Here is a 17,397-nt window from a genome sequence, read left to right as displayed (position 1 = left end):
TGAGCCACCCAGGCGCCCCCAAAATACTGATTTTTAAACACCCAAAAATCATATCTAAATATAAAATTAAATTGTAATACTGCCTTTGCTTTTCAAATTATACAACCTCCATGATCTCTAACACTCAACCACACTTCTGAAGAGGGAATGGGCATCCCCTTCCCCGGCCCCCAATGGACCCCCACCGCTCCAGGAATATGGCTGAGTGGGAAGGCAGGCTGGTCCTGAAGAAAGTGCTGTCCTGTGTTCTTGCAAGCTCACGCCAGTGCGGAATCCATGATGCTAGGACTTACTCTGGGGACTCTTAGAGCTTGACAGAAGGTAGATTAAGGGACTTGCTTCCACAAAGACAAAATCAGATGTGGGACTTGGTGACATCTGATCCTTCTCCCAACATCCCGCTCTCCACCCCAATGCTCCCTGAGCAGCAGTACGCAGACCTGGCCAAAAGGGAGGCCCGTCTGTTGCCCCGCCTCCCCTACCAGGTTCAAGAAACTCACTGCCGGGTGGGACTCCTTACTAACTTCCCCCTCACAGCGGCTGACAGCACCTACCCCAGGACCTTGCTCTCACACGGTTGTAAATCAAGTCGGGAAAGAGGCCTGTACAGAGTGGTGATTCCTGGCCTTTCTGAGTGCAACTAACTCAAGGTCAAATATTCTGTGGACCTTCATGAAATTATAATTGTACTTTTGGTACTTGTTAACTGAGAAAATACTGGGCAAGACCACTATGAAAAAAAAGAATTTCCATTCCACTAATCACAACAGCATCTATACGTATTTGAGAAGTAATGAGAATGAGAAATGTCCTCCGATATTTGGGGTGGGGTGATAACAGCTGTGTGCAGCTACTCCTAATTATCACTGTCCCCTCTCAGGGTCGGCAGCCCCTAAATCAGGAAACAGACACGGAAAAGACAAAAGCACTTCACAAATGCTGAATGAGCGCCTCCCCTGTGCTGGTCGTGGGTCTCATTAGAGCTACGAGCGTCATGGGGAAGACAGGTCATAAGTATCATATATTTATTATACTTGGGATAACCTGGTGCTGTGAAGAAGGTAAAACAAGGTGTGGAGACGAGGCAGAGGCTATGTGATATTTAAGAACACAGTCAAGGGGCGCCTGGGTGGCTCAGTTGTTAAGCGTCTGCCTTCAGCTCAGGTCATGATCCCGGGGTCCTGGGATGGAGCCCCGCGTCGGGCTCCCTGCTCCGCGGGAAGCCTGCTTCTCCCTCTCCCACTCCCCCTGCTTGTGTTCCCTCCCTTGCTGTGTCTCTGTCAAATAAATAAATAAAATCTTTAAAAAAAAAAAAACACACATACAGTCAAGGAAGACCTCTCCAAGGAGGTGACATTGAAGCAAGGACCTGAATGAAGAGCAAGCCATGCCACCATAAGGCCAGGGACTGTTGCAGTCACAGAGAAGAGCAAACGCAAAGGCCCTGGAGCAGGCATGACCTTGACAAAGGGGCTGGTGTGCCCTGGAGAGGAGGAAGCCAGTGGGAAAATAAGAAGAGCCCAAGTGGCAGCCGCAGAGGCTAAGATCGGCCAGAGTCTTAGAGGCAAATCAGGCTCTGGAGTTTCTTCCAAGTATGCCGGGGTGCCCCAGGAGCCTGGGTGCAGAGGAGTGACTGCAAGGGGGTAGGAGGGGCTAGAGGAACACCGGGAGAGGAGCAGGAGATGGAGGCCCTGTGCCCAGCCGGAAGCAGTCAGACCGGGAAGCTGTTCGGGAGAGCCAACAGTCAGCTGATCAAGCAGAGGTGTGCCGTGAGAAAAGGAGTCAAGGACAACACTAAATCGATTGCCTGAGAACCTGGCCGAGTGCAGGTGCCATTCGCTGAGGTGAGGAATGACGGCGGGCAGAGAGAGGGCAGGGCACACGAGAGTTCTGTCAGGCCAACACAGCTGAGACGTTTACAGGAGGGATGGTGGTTAAAGCCACAGGATGGACTGGACCGGAGTCCCCATGGGAGAAAATACTGGACAAAGAAGAGGAAACGGGTGCTCAGTGGCTCAGTCGGTGAAGCATCCGACTCTTGATTTCAGCTTGGGTTGTGAGATCGAGCCCCGTGTTGGGCTCCACACTGAGTGTGGAGCCTGCTTAAGATTCTCTCTCTCCTGGGGCGCCTGGGTGGCTCAGTCGTTAAGCGTCTGCCTTCGGCTCAGGTCATGATCCCAGGGTCCTGGGATCGAGCCCCGCATCGGGTTCCCTGCTCCGCGGGAAGCCTGCTTCTTCCTCTCCCACTCCCCCTGCTTGTGTTCCCTCTCTCACTGTGTCTCTGTCAAATAAATAAATAAAATCTTAAAAAAAAAAAGATTCTCTCTCTCCCTCTTCCCTGCCCCTCCCCATCCCCTAAAAAAAAAAAAAAAAAAAAGAAGAAGAAGAAACACCAAAAGACTCAGATCCAAGGACATGCATGTGAATCGTGGCTCCAGTCTTAGCAGGGTGGCCTCAGGCAAGCTTCTCTGGGTTCTAGACCGCTCACCCATTCAACAGGAAAACCACCATATACACGATAATTGTGAGCACAGGAAGTACTGCACAAACACTGGCGAAAGTGGAATCAGATATTACTAAGTCTGTGACTGATACCAGTGACACAAAGAGGGAAAAAATGAATTAAAACAAACCAGGTTATCCCAAGTGAACCCCCTTTACTCGTGAAGCGCATGGCTCAAAGTTTCCGCAGCAGGTGGAGAAAAAGGAGGGAGCCACGGCCTGGTCCAATGTGACCAAAGAGCACTGGGACTTTGTTCCCCTGCAGCTTCAGACTTCTGCTGTGAGGCCTTTGTTACTGTGGCACTTGGGCCAGTAAGCCTGGGGAGAGTCGCCCATTCAAGTTAAATACGGATAGATTCGGGGGGCTCATCTGCACATCTGGTGGGCTAGGGGACAGAGGAGCGGACATGGACTTCAAATCCACTGCAGAGCGCTGCCTGGGGCAGGTGTCCTGCAGGGAGCTCCAGCTCCACCCCGAACAAGGCCAGGCCTATCTGAGTGCCCCCCCACTCAAGGACCTGCCACCAGGGAGCAAGTCCCAGACGTTGTCAGCACCTTCTGATGAGTTCCGAAGGGTTGCCACCCCCGGGAGGATAGGGCACCTAGCCACACCTAACAAGACACATGAACAAAGGCAAGAAGGATGTTCAGATAGAGGACAGCATAAGCCATGGAGGGGTGCATGACAGAATGGTGTGCATGCGTGGGGACCAGGTGGAGGGAGGACAGCACACCTCAGCATCACGAAAGAAACGAGTGGAAACCGTGGTGAGACACGCAGCCGGAGGGCCAGGCTGGAGCCAGGCACGCAGGGCCACGCCCACCACGCCAAGGACCCAGCGCTCAGCCCCGGCAGTTGGGAGCCTGGCCAGGGGCTTAAGCGAGAAAGGGCCATGGTTAGGTTCACATTTCAGGAAACTCACTCTGGCTGCATCAGTATGGAGAACAGACTGAAAGGGGAAGGATCAGAAGCAGAAAAATAAGTTACAAAGTCCCACAGGGCTGGACCCTTGGGATGTGAAGAAGGGGACAATGTCACCCCCAGCTGTCACCAGGAGGGTTTAGCTGGTGGCTCAGGATCTGACACATGCTCACATGGCTCTTCCAGAGCAGCCTGTGCAAACAGCCTCCCCACTAAATATGATAATATACTTTGAAAATTCTAAGTACCTCTTCCTGGAGTGGCTCAAAGTCCCTTAACGACATACAGTACCTGACCGTTCCTAGGGGAAGCTGGGCCGTGCGGTTTGTCCGAAACCATAAACCCAGGCTGTGAAATCCTAGCTCATAAACAAACAAAAAGTCCGCGGCTCTGGACGTACAAGAGATGGGTAAGGGGGGGGCCCTCGGAGGAGCAGGGCAAGGGCAGGATGGAGCTCTAGTTTTCACTGCATATCATTGCTGCATTTTGTTTTACCACTTCTAAATGTTATCTCTTCAAGAAACCAAGTGAAAAAAGGAAGGGAAGAAAGAAACTGTCCGCCAAGTCAGAGCTTCTTCATTTCTATTTATTATAAAACCTTTAAGACATTTTCTACAAGACCTGATGACTCAAAACTTCTCAACAGGAAAAAATTTCTCAAAAGGGAAATGGAAAATTATGGTAATTTGCACAAAGAATGTGTCACCAGAGAAATCTTCATGAGCAGAAATTCCTTACGGGGACAAAACTGAAAATCCCCTAGAAGAGCAGCTGGGAGCCTCTGCCAGCCCCAGCCGAGCTGCTCGGCTACCGTGAGGAATGAGGCGCACACACACACATGCACACACACGCACACACACGCACATACACGCACGCACAGTTCTGCATGCAGCTCCAGGGAGCTGACAGGATCCTGGACCCACTTACCACTCCTGCCTTGGCATCAAACCAAAGCTAGTCGAGCACCTTGGACAAGAGTATGTAACCCTCTGCACCTCACTTTCCCTGCTGTAAAATGGGGATGATGACACCCGTTCCCACTGCATAAAGCGGCTGCTGGCCACCATCATGCCTGCTGTCGCGCGTGAACCCACGCTAGCCATGCTGGGGAGCTGTAGACCAAAGGGGAACCGAATGCTGGAATCCCTGCCCTCGCTTCTAAAAATGGGAGGTGAAATCTCATCAGGCCCCCACGACAAATGAAGTTTTAGCCTGAAAGCAGACCGGGCAAAGGCGCTGCCATGGCAATGCTGACTTCACTCAACAGTAACCGAAACACAAGACGGAGGCGCTCAGCCTTGAGGGCAAAAGCCACCTGCTTTCTACAAAGAACATGATGACTTTGGAGGAACAACGAGGCTTTCATTGAGAGAGCAAATAGAACATGACAATTCCAAGGAAGGATCGGTTTTCCCATGATAGTAGTTAAGATCAAGGATCCGAGCTAAAAGCAAAAAGGAGGTTGAGGAGCGACTATTTGGAATTGGATGTATTTGGACTTCAATGTAGCACATGTGTTTCACGTGGCTGACTTTGTCTAGTTTTGTTTCCTCACTAGGATGGGTGACTGCTAAGGGTCCCTCCCTTCCAGTGTGAAGATACAATGTTAAATAAATGATTTCATTAACAAGATTACCAGATTACAAACGCACACATTTAAAGTGTAACTGATACCGTGTGCCTGACAATAAAAAAATGACATATTCACCTAGCATTCAGCAGATTTTCTTTTAAAACTTTCCCTATTTTGGAAACCTTGAGATGAACAGGAACACGGGATGTGCATCTAGACGGACATAGGACTACATACAGCAGAAGCCAACGTGAAATTGTACACTTACTACTCCCAACAGGATTAAACTAAAAATATTTTGTGAGACTTGACTGGGGAAAACTAAATGAGTGCAAGGATATTTCAGGAGTATCTGGGGGGATTGCAAAAACTCATGTTAGGCCTGGATAAAGAGCAGTCAAGAACCCAATGTCTCAATTTCCCAGGATTTTTAAAAAACTGCTGGGCTCCTCAACGCCAGCTGCTTCAGTGCTGCTCTAGAACAGTCTCTGGACAGGAGCCCTGGGAAGATTAAGGAAGCTCAGGGCCCCAGCGCTTGCTCGCGCCCTTGAGCAAACAGCGCTGGCCGGCCTCCAGCCCCTCACATCCCCTCCACCTGCAACAGCAGTGAATCAGCAAAGCTGCTGGAAGCCTTTGAACCGATGACTTGCAGCCCTGGTGGGTTTTCAGCCAGTCACTTTGAAGTGTGAGCTTCTGAGAGAAACTTGGAAAGCACCCCCAGTGTGCTGCCCAGTCTCGTTTCCCAGTCCTAACGCATGTAGCCTGAGAGACAGACAGAGAGACAGACGGACAGAGATACAGTGGGACAGATACAGAAAGAGTGCTTGCGACAGCATGACTGTAAGGCATGCAGACCAGCCCGAAGGGGCCCCTTGGTGGGGCCACAGTGGGGAAGGCATGGTACATGAGCTTAATCCTTAGGAGTATGAAAGACTGGTCAGAAATCTAAATGTTTTCTTTTTTTTTTCTTTCAAGTCATCTCTACACCCAACATAGGGCTCACACTCACAAACCTGACATCAAGAGTCACATGCTCCAACTGAGCCAGCCAGGCACCCCTAAATGCTCTGTTTCATTCATCTTACCCTCATCTTCCCACCTTCCCAAATGTAAATATAAATTAAGGGTGAATATTTACAGCCTATATTGTAAATAAGGGTTACTGGTCTGGCTATACGAAAGGCTCCTCGTACAGACAACAATGAAAACATATGTGCCCGTAAAAGCTTGTACACAGGGGCACCAAGCTGGCTCAGTCAGTAGAGTGTATGACTCTTGATCACGGGGTTGTGAGTTCGAGCCCCACGCTGGGCGTAGGGAACACTTAAAAAAATAAAATCTAAAAAAAAAGAAAAAAAAGCTTGTACACAGAAGTTCATGACAGCATTACTCATAAGAGTCAAAGGTGGAAACAACCTAAATGTCCATCAACTGATGAATAGATAAATAAAATGTGGTCTGTCTGTGCAACAGAATACTGGACAATAAAAAAGTAATGACATATGCTACAACACGAATGAACCTTGAAAATATTATGCTAAATGAAGCCAGCCAAAAGACCACAAGTTACATGATTCCATTTACATGAACTGCCCAGAACAGGCAAATCCGTAAGGATAGAAAGTGACTGTCTAGGGCTGACGGAGACAGGGAAGTGGGGAGTGACTGCTAAGGGGTGGTGGGTTTCTTTTCGAGATAATGACAATGTTCTGAAAATAGTGGTGATAGTTGCACAACTCTGGGAATATACTGCAAGCTATTTAATTGTGTACTTTAAATGGGTGACTTGTATACTACATGAATACCTCAATAAAGCTGTTACAAAAAATTAATCAATAAGAAAAAAATCTCCCAACAGAAAAATGAGTCAAAGAAATGAAGAGGCAGTTCACAAAAGAAACACCAGTGGTCGATATATTCTATACGGAAAAAAGATGTTCAGCCTCACTAATAAAGAAATATAAAGAAGTACAAGATACCACTTCCAGGATCAAACTGGCAAACATCTAAAAGACGGACAGTTTCCACAGCGTGTTCCCAGCGAGCAGGATTATGAAATGGTACCCTTTGTCTAGATGGCAGCCTGCCGACACTGATGCAAATTTTTAATGCATTCGTTGGTTGGGTAAAAACTAATGCCTGGATGTGAGTAACTGATTGAGAGCCCCCGGTGCAGATGTTACAGTTTCCCAACCTGACGGGGATTTCACCCAGCTGGAAGGAAACTGTTGAGTCCTGGGAAAGGACTGTGGGTGGGGCTGTGTGGCTGTGCCCAGAAAAAACACAGCCTTGCTAATATATAATAAGCGCCACCATGTGAAGCAATTGGGAGGTTACGGAAATCACAGGCTCATTGTTTCCAAAGGGCAGCAGCACATGATGAGAACACCACCAAAGGGGATAACTGGAATGGTTGCCGGAGCTGCCTGCCTGCAAAGGGTTTCAGGAACAGGCTACTTCATTGATCCCTGCAGTGATGCCGCGGGAAGGCTGTTAATATGATTGCCCCCCATAGTGCAGATAAGCCAGTCAAGGCTTAGAGGGGTTGTCAGCTGACCTAGGTTGCACTGACACACCCAGATTCAAGGCCACGTCCATATACTCTAAAAGATAAGAACTTTCCTCTTCAGAAAAAGACAAAACTTCCACAGACAGACAGACAGACATGGAATGCTAGGCTCTACAGACCCTTCATCTGTCCCAAAAGGGCAAATTCTCTGTCGTTAACTGGCACTTACCAACTCCCTCTCCTTATACTAATAAGGGTTACAAACCATCTTATAAAAGCTATAAGTGAACATCACTAAGTCTTCGTTCTAATCTTCGGTGTTTGCTGCTGCCAGATGAAACATAAAATTAAGACTCAGAAACACCTTGATTTTCTGGAAGCATGGCACACTAGGTACCCAGGCCAACTCTCATAGCAAACAGCTGCAAATGCTGAAGAGAAAGTGTGAGACATCTTTTAAAATGCATCAAAGAACTGGCAAGTCAGTAAGGAACACTGAGGGGTCAAACGAAGTTAAGCAAAGGCTGGAATCCAGAGAGCAAGTGGAGCTCTGAGGGTGGGTATCAAAGGCATCTGCAGAACTGAGCAAGCTCGAGTTCCCTCTCCCTCCCAAGGACAGAGGTCTCATGGGAGGGCCCTCCAGAACAGAGCTGGAGCCACAGAGAGTTACAAGTCAGTGAAAAAAAGACTGCACAGAAAACTGCCTATATCAAATTTTTGGCATCAAATGGAGGAGGGTAAAATCCCTAGATGGCCCCCAAACAGATGACAGCCCAAACTCACACATCATAAAAGATACGCTTCAGGTAGATAAAAAGTGATCCCAGAATGAAAGTATTAAATGCAAGAAGGAATGAGAAAAAACTAGTCAATAATAAATGAGTAAATCTAAACAATACTGACATCATTAGATGTCTTCTAAAATTTTAAAAAGAACTAAAATACCCACCTATAGAATAAAAGGAAGGAGTGATGGGAATTAAAGTGTGCTAAGGTCCTTAACTGTTTGACAGTAGGGTGTGAGACAGTGAGTAAAGTTAGACTTTGGTAAGTTATGTAAACTGAGAGATATACCATGTTCATGGAAGGTTCAATATCATAAAAATGTCAATTCTATCCAAACTGATGTGGACTAAGTTCAAAGCAATTCTAATAAAAGATCCCAACAATTTTTATGGAATTTGACAAGCACAATCTAAAATGAAGACAGAAGAGCAAAGGGCCAAGACGTTACCAGATACCAAGAACTGTTACATAAAAATTTAGTCATTAAGTCAGTGTGATATCAGGACAGATATAGAGAATAAATAGTAAAGAGCTCAGGAACAGATCTACACATTTGTGGACACTCACTATATATAAGGGTTACTGGGGACATTTACAGATCCACATGAAAGGGATGTATTTTTTCAATAAATAGTACTACAGCAATTTGGTACACTTACTAAAAAAAAAAGGAATCAGCTCCTTACCTCATAATACACACAAAAATAATCTTAAATGGGCTGAAAACTTTAATGTAAAACACAAAATCATAAAATGCTTGGAAGACAATACCTAGGGGATTATCTTTATAAACCTGAAGTAGAGATTTTAAAAAGAACGGAAAGAGATAACCATAAAAGAAAAAAAATGATGAACCTTAAAATTAAGAATTTGTTAAAAAAACAAAAAACAAAAAACAAAAACCTACAGTGAAACGACCAGCCACAAACTGGAAGCAGATAGTTACAACACATACAACCAACAAAGGATTAGCATACAAAATAAAAACCAAAACCAAACAAGAAGTCTATATACAAGAAAAAGACAACCAGATAGGAAAATGAGCAAAAGATTTAAGCAGCTGTTTCACAGAAGCTGAAACCTGAATGACCAATAAGTATATGAAAAGATGCTTAGCCCACTAATAATCATGAAAATGCAAATCAAAACCACATGAGATATCACTCCCATCAGATTACTAAAAATTTTAAAGTCTAGTAAAACCAGAGTTGGGAGGATGTGAAACAAACAGAATTGTCAGTTGAACTGTAAACTGGGGAAAGCACTCTGGAAACAGTTAGGTATTATTTGGTGGAGCTGAAGCTCACACACCCTGTGATTCAGCCCCACTTCTGGGGCTGTACCCTGCAGATGCTGCACGTATGCTCCAGAAATGTTCACAGCAGCACTCTGTCTCAGCAAAATACCGAAGACAATCCAAATGTCCGTCAGCAAGAGAAAGGACAAATAAATTCTCTTGCAGTAGAACATATCCATCTGAGAAAGTCAAGTAAGCCAACAATTTAAGACACCGAAGAAAACAACGTGATTATATTAAGTTCAAAAGCATGTAAAATGAGACAACACATTGTTTAGCAATACGAACACACACAGTAAAACTTTACAGGAAGGCAAGAGAGTGATAAAAGCAAAACTGCGATGACCTGGGAGTGGGGTGGGCCACGGTCAGGGAGGGGCGCTCCAAACCTAACCGTAACATTATTTGTAAACTGACTGATGGGGTACATGGGTTTCCTTGTATCTTTATTCTTTATACTGTGCATATTCCTTTGCATCTACTCAATATTTAACAAGTTACAAAATTAAACAATGTTCTTTCTGACTTGCAACAATGTTTGGAAGCATGAACTTGGGCAGCTGAGTTACAGTGAACCAGGAAAGTCCCTCACCGGGCCCCGGCTGCCCCGAGACTACCGGAATGAGAAGTGCTTCACCTAGCAGGCTTCGGAGCCATGGAGACACGGCTTCCCGCTGGGCGGCAGCGCCTGCCCTTTCGGGACAGGAAGGTGGCTGCTTAGTTGAACAGTTCCAGCATGGGAAGTGGTGTGGGTGGGGCGGGGAGAACAGGTTCCGCTGCCAGGGCTCTTAAGACAAGAAGCTCGGTTCTTTCTTTTCTTTCTTTCTTTCTTCTCTTTCTTTCTTTCCTTCCTTCCTTCCTTTCTCTCTTTCTCTTTCTTTTTTTTTTCTTTTTTGGTTTGGTTTTTCTTTCCAGTTTCACTGAGAAATAATTGACACACATCGCTGTGTCCGTTTAAGGCGTACAGCAGGTGGTTTGAATTTCCATGTGTTGTGAAATGATGACTGCAACAGGTTTGGCTGACATCTGTCTTCTCATAGGGACCCAAGAAAGGAAAGGAAAACAATCTTCTCTTTGTGATGAGGATTTCCAGGATTTACTCTCTCAACAATCCCCCTAGATGTCACAGAGTGTCAGCTGTCCTCGTCAAGTTGTCCGGCAGGTTTCTGATGCTACAACAAAACCCACCACACCTGCTTTCCAGCCAGTCCCGCCCTCGGCTGGAACCGCCACCTGCCACCTCCGAGCCTCTGCCTGCCACCGTGTAGACAGGAGTGCAACTCTCCATTCTAACCAGGCCCTCTGCTTCCTCCTTTGAAGCTCAAGGCTTACGTGTCTCCAGTTCCCAACAAGCAGGCTTGACTCCCCAAGCCCAAGCCCTGGTTTCCTGTCGAATCTAAAGTAGACGGAGGTCTACTTTAACTGGCCCTTGGACTTGACGTAAAGCTGCTGCTGGCCCGAGCACCCCTGAGAGGGCCAGGGCCCTGTACGGACGCTCAACACACGCCTGCAGCCAACGCACAAGCCCCTCAGCGCTGAAAGGCTTACTCTTTGACCTTTATTATTTCAATCATCTAGAAACTGGCCGGCAAAAGGAGGAGATAATGGTCTCCAGGACAACCTGCTTTGGGCACACAATGTATTTAGTTTTTCATGTTCTCTCGAGCTGGGTCCCTCCCTTTCGTGGTGCCACCCTGCTGAGACACCAGGTCTGGGTACCTTCTCCCACCCACTCAGGCACCACCCTTCGAGGAATTCCAGAAAAGAGTGAGCCACCTGGTCGTTTACATGGCAAACTGGTGACACCCCGAAGCCCCGCCCACAGCAGCTGCCCTCCTACCCACAGGGGCTCCTGTCTGTGCAACCTAATCAAACCATGTGACTCTTTAAAAATGGTCTTCCATCCGCCTGGGTGGCTTAGTGGGTTAAGCATCAGACTTCAGCTCAAGTCATGATCTCAGGGTCCTGGGATTGAGCCCCACATCGGGCTCTCTACTTAGCGGGGAGTCTGCTTCTCCATCTCCCTCTGTCCCTCCGCCCACTGGTGCGCACGTGCGTTCTCTCTCTCTCACAAATAAAATCTTAAAAAAAAAAAAAAAAAGGTCTTCCGGGCGCCTGGGTGGCTAAGCTGGTTAAGCATCTGCCTTCTGCTCAGGTCACGGTCTCAGGGTCCTGGGATAGAGCCCCACATTGGGCTCCTGGCTCAGCAGGGAGCCTGCTTCTCCCTCTGCCTCTGCCTCTCCCCCTGCTCATGCTCTCTATCTCTGTGTCTCAAATGAATAAATAAAATCTTAAAAAAAAATTTTTTTAAATAAAAATGGTCTTCCCTGGGCATACACAGAGACATACGGATGCAGGGAATAGCTCTGAAAGGACCCACAGATACTATTAACATTTATCTGGGAGGGGAACTGGGTCAGGCACTGAAGCATGATTTACTCTCCATGGTGCATTTTTTTTTTTTTTTAAGATTTATTTGTTTACTTTAGAGAGAGAGAGGATGAGTGGGAAGGGTAGAGGGACAGGGAGAGAGAATCTTCAAGCAGACTCTGCATTGAGCGGGGAGCGTGGAGCCTGACACAGGGCTCGATCCCACGACCCTGAGATCATGACCTGAGCCGAAAACAAGAGTCAGATGTTTAATGGGCTGCGCCACCTAGGTGCCCCTCCATGGCGCATTCTTTAGAACCTTCTGATTTGTGCACCTTGTGCATATTCCTCTACCAAACATTTTTCTTCTTCCTCTGCACACTTTCTTTCTTGACCCTCTCAAGGGTCCTCTTCTCCTAACTAACACGTAATAACACCAGTCACCAATGATGGAGTCAGGGACTCGAATAAGCATTTTACATGCGTTACCTCATCGATAATTCCGGCCAATAAAACTATGTGTGAGGTCATCCGTATCCCCACTTTGCAACTGAGAAAACTGAGGCTTGGACAGACCAAGTACTCTGCCCAAAGGGACACATCTAATAAGTATAAGAACTACTATGAGCCCAGGGATGCCTGACTTAGAAGTACCCTATATGTGGGTTCCAGCTGGGGACGATCTGTCCCAGGAGACGTTTGGCAATGTCTGGAGACATGTTCCACGATCACAGCTGCAGGTGGGTGGGTATTACGGGCATCTATGGGTGGAGGCCAGGGGTGCCATAATCATCCTGGAGTGCACAGGACAGCCCACAACAAAGATTTATGCAGGCCCAAATAACAATAACGTCAAGGCTGAGAAACCATGCTCTACTGGAAAAAGAAAGACAGAGAAACTATCTTCTGACCTAAACTCTCATCGTTCAGGTCATACAGTTCACCATGTTTACATCCATAGTCCAGCCAGATACCAAATCAACCATCAGGTTCTCCTCTCTTAAGTCGATAGCGCGCCAGCCCACATCACATTGGAGTTCTGGCCAGCCTGCCAGTTCCTCTTCAGCCAATCAGGGCTGATCATCCGCCCTCCAACAACATTTACTGAGCACCAGCGATGTGCCCAGAAATGAGCTACACAGTGGGGCTACCAGGAGAAACGATCCCCTGTCCCTGCCTGCAAGGTGCTGGGGGCCAACAAGGAGACAAAGAAACCCAGGATTATAATGTGAGATACGAATGCACTGAGAGATCAGTGCTGGATGCTAAGAAATCAACGGAGAAGGAGCTCCAAACTCAGCAGGGGGTGGGTGGCTGGGCAGGGCCCAGAGAAGGCTTTCCAGAAGCTTTTGAGCTTGCAGGAATTAGACAGAGGGAATCTTTCCCTTCCCAAAGGACCCCTCACCAGCCCTTTTAGAGTATGGTCTCTGAGAATCCACAGATGGACACCTTTCAGGAGAGAGCTTGGTAGAACTCACAGCGCAGTCGCTGACCGCCTCTGCACAATCTGGATACTTCCTGCCTTGAGGGAGGCCACACCCTGGTTTCCCTACAGGTTTGGGCCTTCTTTGACTGCAGTCCTCACTAGCCTCTCTGGCTTCGAACCACCCCGCACCTTGCAGCAGGAGGTAACTCCGCTTTACACGGCAAACCCCGTGAAGTACATGCTTGATCTTGCTAAACAATTCTGGGAGCTAGATACCATTATCCCTATTTGACAGATGAGGAAACGGAGGCACGGCGGTGAAGTAACTGGCCCTCAGAGAGCCACGACACAGGGAAGCAGGGATTCAGCATCAGAGTCTTCGCTGCCTCTATCTGAGGAGACCTGCACAGATGTCAATCCAAGCACGCTGTTCACTCTTAATCTCCCCGCTTCGGTAGAGCCTTCCAACATCAGTCATCCTTCTCCTTTGCGCCTCCCCTGTGGTGCTCCTTGTACTGTATCGTGATCATCCACATAGCTAAGAGCTCCTTGCTCCCGGGATCCAGTCTTACACCCCTAGCACAGTGTCTGACACGCTGGACACAGAAAACACTGAATGCATAAACAAGCCTGGACTCCCTGGGCCCAAGCAACATCAACCTACCCAAAGCCAGAGCAGCCTGCCTCTTCCACCAATGCAGCGGACTTCCCTTCAGGCTGGGCCCAAGCCTCGGAGACAGCAATTCAGTCACACGAGGGACCAAGCAGGCTCTCTCAGCCAGCTTTCCCTCCAGCATTGGAACAGTCATGATTCGCTCTTTGGTTGTACACCAGATGCTTATGTTTGGGGACATGTTGTACAAAAATATGTATCTTTAAACATTAGAACCTTACAAGGAATGAACATGTGCTCCCCACTCTGTCTTTCCCTTTCTGCCAGACGGAGTGTATATACAATGGCAGGAGCTGCAGCAGCCAGCTTCGACCATGAGATGGAAGCCTGGGTTTGAGCAAAGAGAGCCACATGATCACTAGAACTGTTCCTGGATACTTCACAGAACAGAGCAGGATGCCCTACCAGCTCTGGAATGCCCACTTCTAGACGTTTAATAAGAGGGGAGGAATACACTTTGAGCTTGTTTCAGCCACTGTATTTTGGAATTGCTTTGTTGGAGCATGTTAGGTTGTACTTGATTAAAACAAGGTGTGAGCATTTGCCCAGTGATTAACCTAGTCCGGTCTTTGTTGGTAAACCAAGCATAAATGATAGCCACAATTTCCCAACCAAACTCAGATGTTGTCATTACTGTATAACTTGAAAGAAAAAGCTATCTTGAAAGGGTGATTTGAGTCACGCTGAGCCTAGAGAAGAAGGACAAACAAACTGACCTCCTGGTTTGTTTCATCCTTGAGCATTACAGACATACCTCAGATTTCCAAGTAGCCCAGGCTACTCTTTTCTGACAGTTTGTCTGCGTAAACTCCAGCTTGGCTCTCCTCCTCCAGCTCATTACCTGAATCAAAGACACCCAAGTGGAAAATCTGATGAGAACCCGAAAGGCACCTGCTCCCTAAGAGTTGCCCTTTTATGCATCCAAGAAACATAGGCAAATCCAGAGCCCTGAGCACAGAGCCTGGCACAATGTAAGCGCTCAGTACAAGTCTGTTTGGATCATTATTGGCCTGCTGCATGCCAGACACCATGCTGGACAGCTGGGACACAAAGATGAGTAAACCCGCTCCTGGTCCCTACACTCAGGAATACCTGCTTACCAAAAGACATAAGGCAATGTTGAAAAGCAAGAGCAACAAGACTGTGCCCAGGTTCCCGTGTTGCTACGGCATCAGCATTTCCCCCAGGGTGTCTCAGACGCTCCGGCTTCTCATTTCATACCCTTGCCCTCGGTGAGCACACCCCCTCCCACAGCTTTAGGGACTTTTGCTGGATGACAACTGCTAGCTCACCACTGGACAGTTCCACTGGACTGTTTTACAGGCACCCACTTTCCACATATTCAAAACTAAATGTATCTTCCCTTCTCGCATCCGCTCCCCATCCTGTTCCCTATCTCGCTGAGTGGCATCACCACCCACCGGTCAAGAAGAGGAGGTCAATCGGGACACCTCTCTGCCTCTAACTTCCTCATCTAAGTAATCACCAAGTTTTGTCAATTCTCCAAAACCTCCCTCCCCACCCTGTGCCTCTAACCTGACTCGAGGCCACCCTCATTTCTCACCTGGATTATTCTAGCAGCCTCTTCATTGGTCTCCAGGCCTGCTCCCTTTAATATATCCTTCACATAGCCAGGTGATTGTTCTAATCCACAAATCTGATTCTTAAATGGCTTCCCATTAACCTAAAACTTCAAGTCCTTAACTAGGTTTACAAGGCCCCGTAGGACCAGACCATGGCCAGCTTCTTCAGTCTTAGCTCTGTCTCTAGGCAGAAAAATTAATTATTACACTAGCCCCTAAGCTTTCTCACAAACTCCATCTTCAACTGAGAATACTCCCCCCTTTTCTTGCCTCCACTCTCCTAAGCATCCTTTAGGTCTCCGCTTCTTGGGGGGCAGAAGCCTCCCTGGATTCGCCTAGACCGAGTGAGGTGCCTCGGTGCCTCTATTCTTTCCAGAGCAAGGAGAACTTTTCTGCTTTTCTTCCATTACAGCAGTATCAGAGGTGCTGTTTATCTCTGTGGCTCCCACATGAGTCTCATGAAACAAATAATCGCAGCAACAAACACACACAGTATTTACTTTGTGCCAGGAAATATTCTTGGCACTTTGCACCTATCACCTTATTAAATCTTTAGAACAACCTTAGGAGGCAGGTTTTATTATCATCTCTGCTTTAAGTTTGAGGAAACTGAGACAGAGAGCGAGAACCTAACGTGCTTCAGAACACAGCGGGCAAGCAGAGAGTCGGGATTCAAACCCCGGCCGCCTGGCTCCACAGTTCACACTGCCAACCACTACACCAGGAGCAAGTCTGTCCGGTTCACCTGCTCTATCCCCACAACCTATCAGATGCCGGGCCACCGTCTGCGGAAGGAATGAATGAATGAAATAATCTTATACAGGGGCAGTGTCGACCTCCCCCTCTGCAAGCACCTCCTGGTTCTGGCAGGCCCGTGCCCTCCGGCCCCGACCCGCCGACGTGAGCTGCCCCGGCACCCCGCCAGCCAGCGGCCGCAGAACGACCCCGCGCGGCGCGCGGGGTCAAGGGACAGTGACAGCCGGGCGGCGGGGGCGGAGATGCTACCAGCTGGGGTGTCACCCAACCCGGAGGCGACCCGCGCTCCCTCGCAGGAACTGCCGGTCCGCTCGCCCCTTCCGCGCCCGCTCGCCTGGAGGCGCCCCCCACCCCAGCTGCCCCGCACCCTCCTACCCCGCGGGGTCCCCTCAGTCCGGGTTCCCTTCTCATTCCACTTCCCTCCCCTCCCCCACACAACCGTCCCCGGCGTCCCGCCGCGCCCCATCTTTCGCCGCCTCCGCCCGGCTCCCGAGACTCGGCCAGCCCCGGGCGCTTGCTGACCCTCACCTGCCATGTCCCGGACCCCACCGTAGAGGGAGGTGCATCACGGCCGCGAGAAGGCCGGGGACGGCACTTCAGAGCAGACAAAGGGCGCCGCCATGTTAGAGTCGGGCGGAACCGACCTCGCTGGCTTCCCGGCTGCAACTTCCGGCGCATGCGCAACGTCTGCGCTAGCCGAGGACCACCGACAGGCGCATGCGCCTACCTATCCAGAAGTTCTGTATTACAGTACTTCTGCACTTAGAATTGTTTTCATTGTAACCCTTCCTTGGTTCCAAACATAACTTATTCCAAACATAACTGTAACAGCTTCCCCGCGTTCAGCGCTTACTGTGTGCCAGGCACTGTGTTAAGCACTTCACGTGCATGATCTCATTAAGTCCTCTCGCTAACGGTGGGATAGTCTTTTTCTCCCCCCTTTTGAAGAAGGGAAAACGGAGGCTCAGGAAGAGTAAATGAATTGCCCATTGTCACGCGT

The 17,397-nt window shown here is 48.4% G+C and overlaps 1 protein-coding gene across 1 annotated transcript in view; it reads right to left on the bottom strand.

Moving 5' to 3' along the window:
• Positions 1-17,052, bottom strand: part of ZBTB17 (zinc finger and BTB domain containing 17) — a 30,919-nt gene extending 13,867 nt beyond the window's left edge. The window contains exon 1 of the mRNA XM_032393021.1: positions 16,926-17,052. Within this exon, the coding sequence (XP_032248912.1) occupies positions 16,926-16,932 (7 nt within the window). The 5' untranslated portion in view covers positions 16,933-17,052. The remainder of the gene's footprint in view (positions 1-16,925) is intronic.
• Positions 17,053-17,397: the final 345 nt, after the last annotated feature.

This window comes from Phoca vitulina, unplaced genomic scaffold, assembly GCF_004348235.1.
Source record: "Phoca vitulina isolate PV1807 unplaced genomic scaffold, GSC_HSeal_1.0 scaffold2, whole genome shotgun sequence".
Classification (NCBI taxonomy): Eukaryota; Metazoa; Chordata; class Mammalia; order Carnivora; family Phocidae; genus Phoca; species Phoca vitulina.
This window is presented reverse-complemented; position numbering and strand designations above follow the sequence as displayed.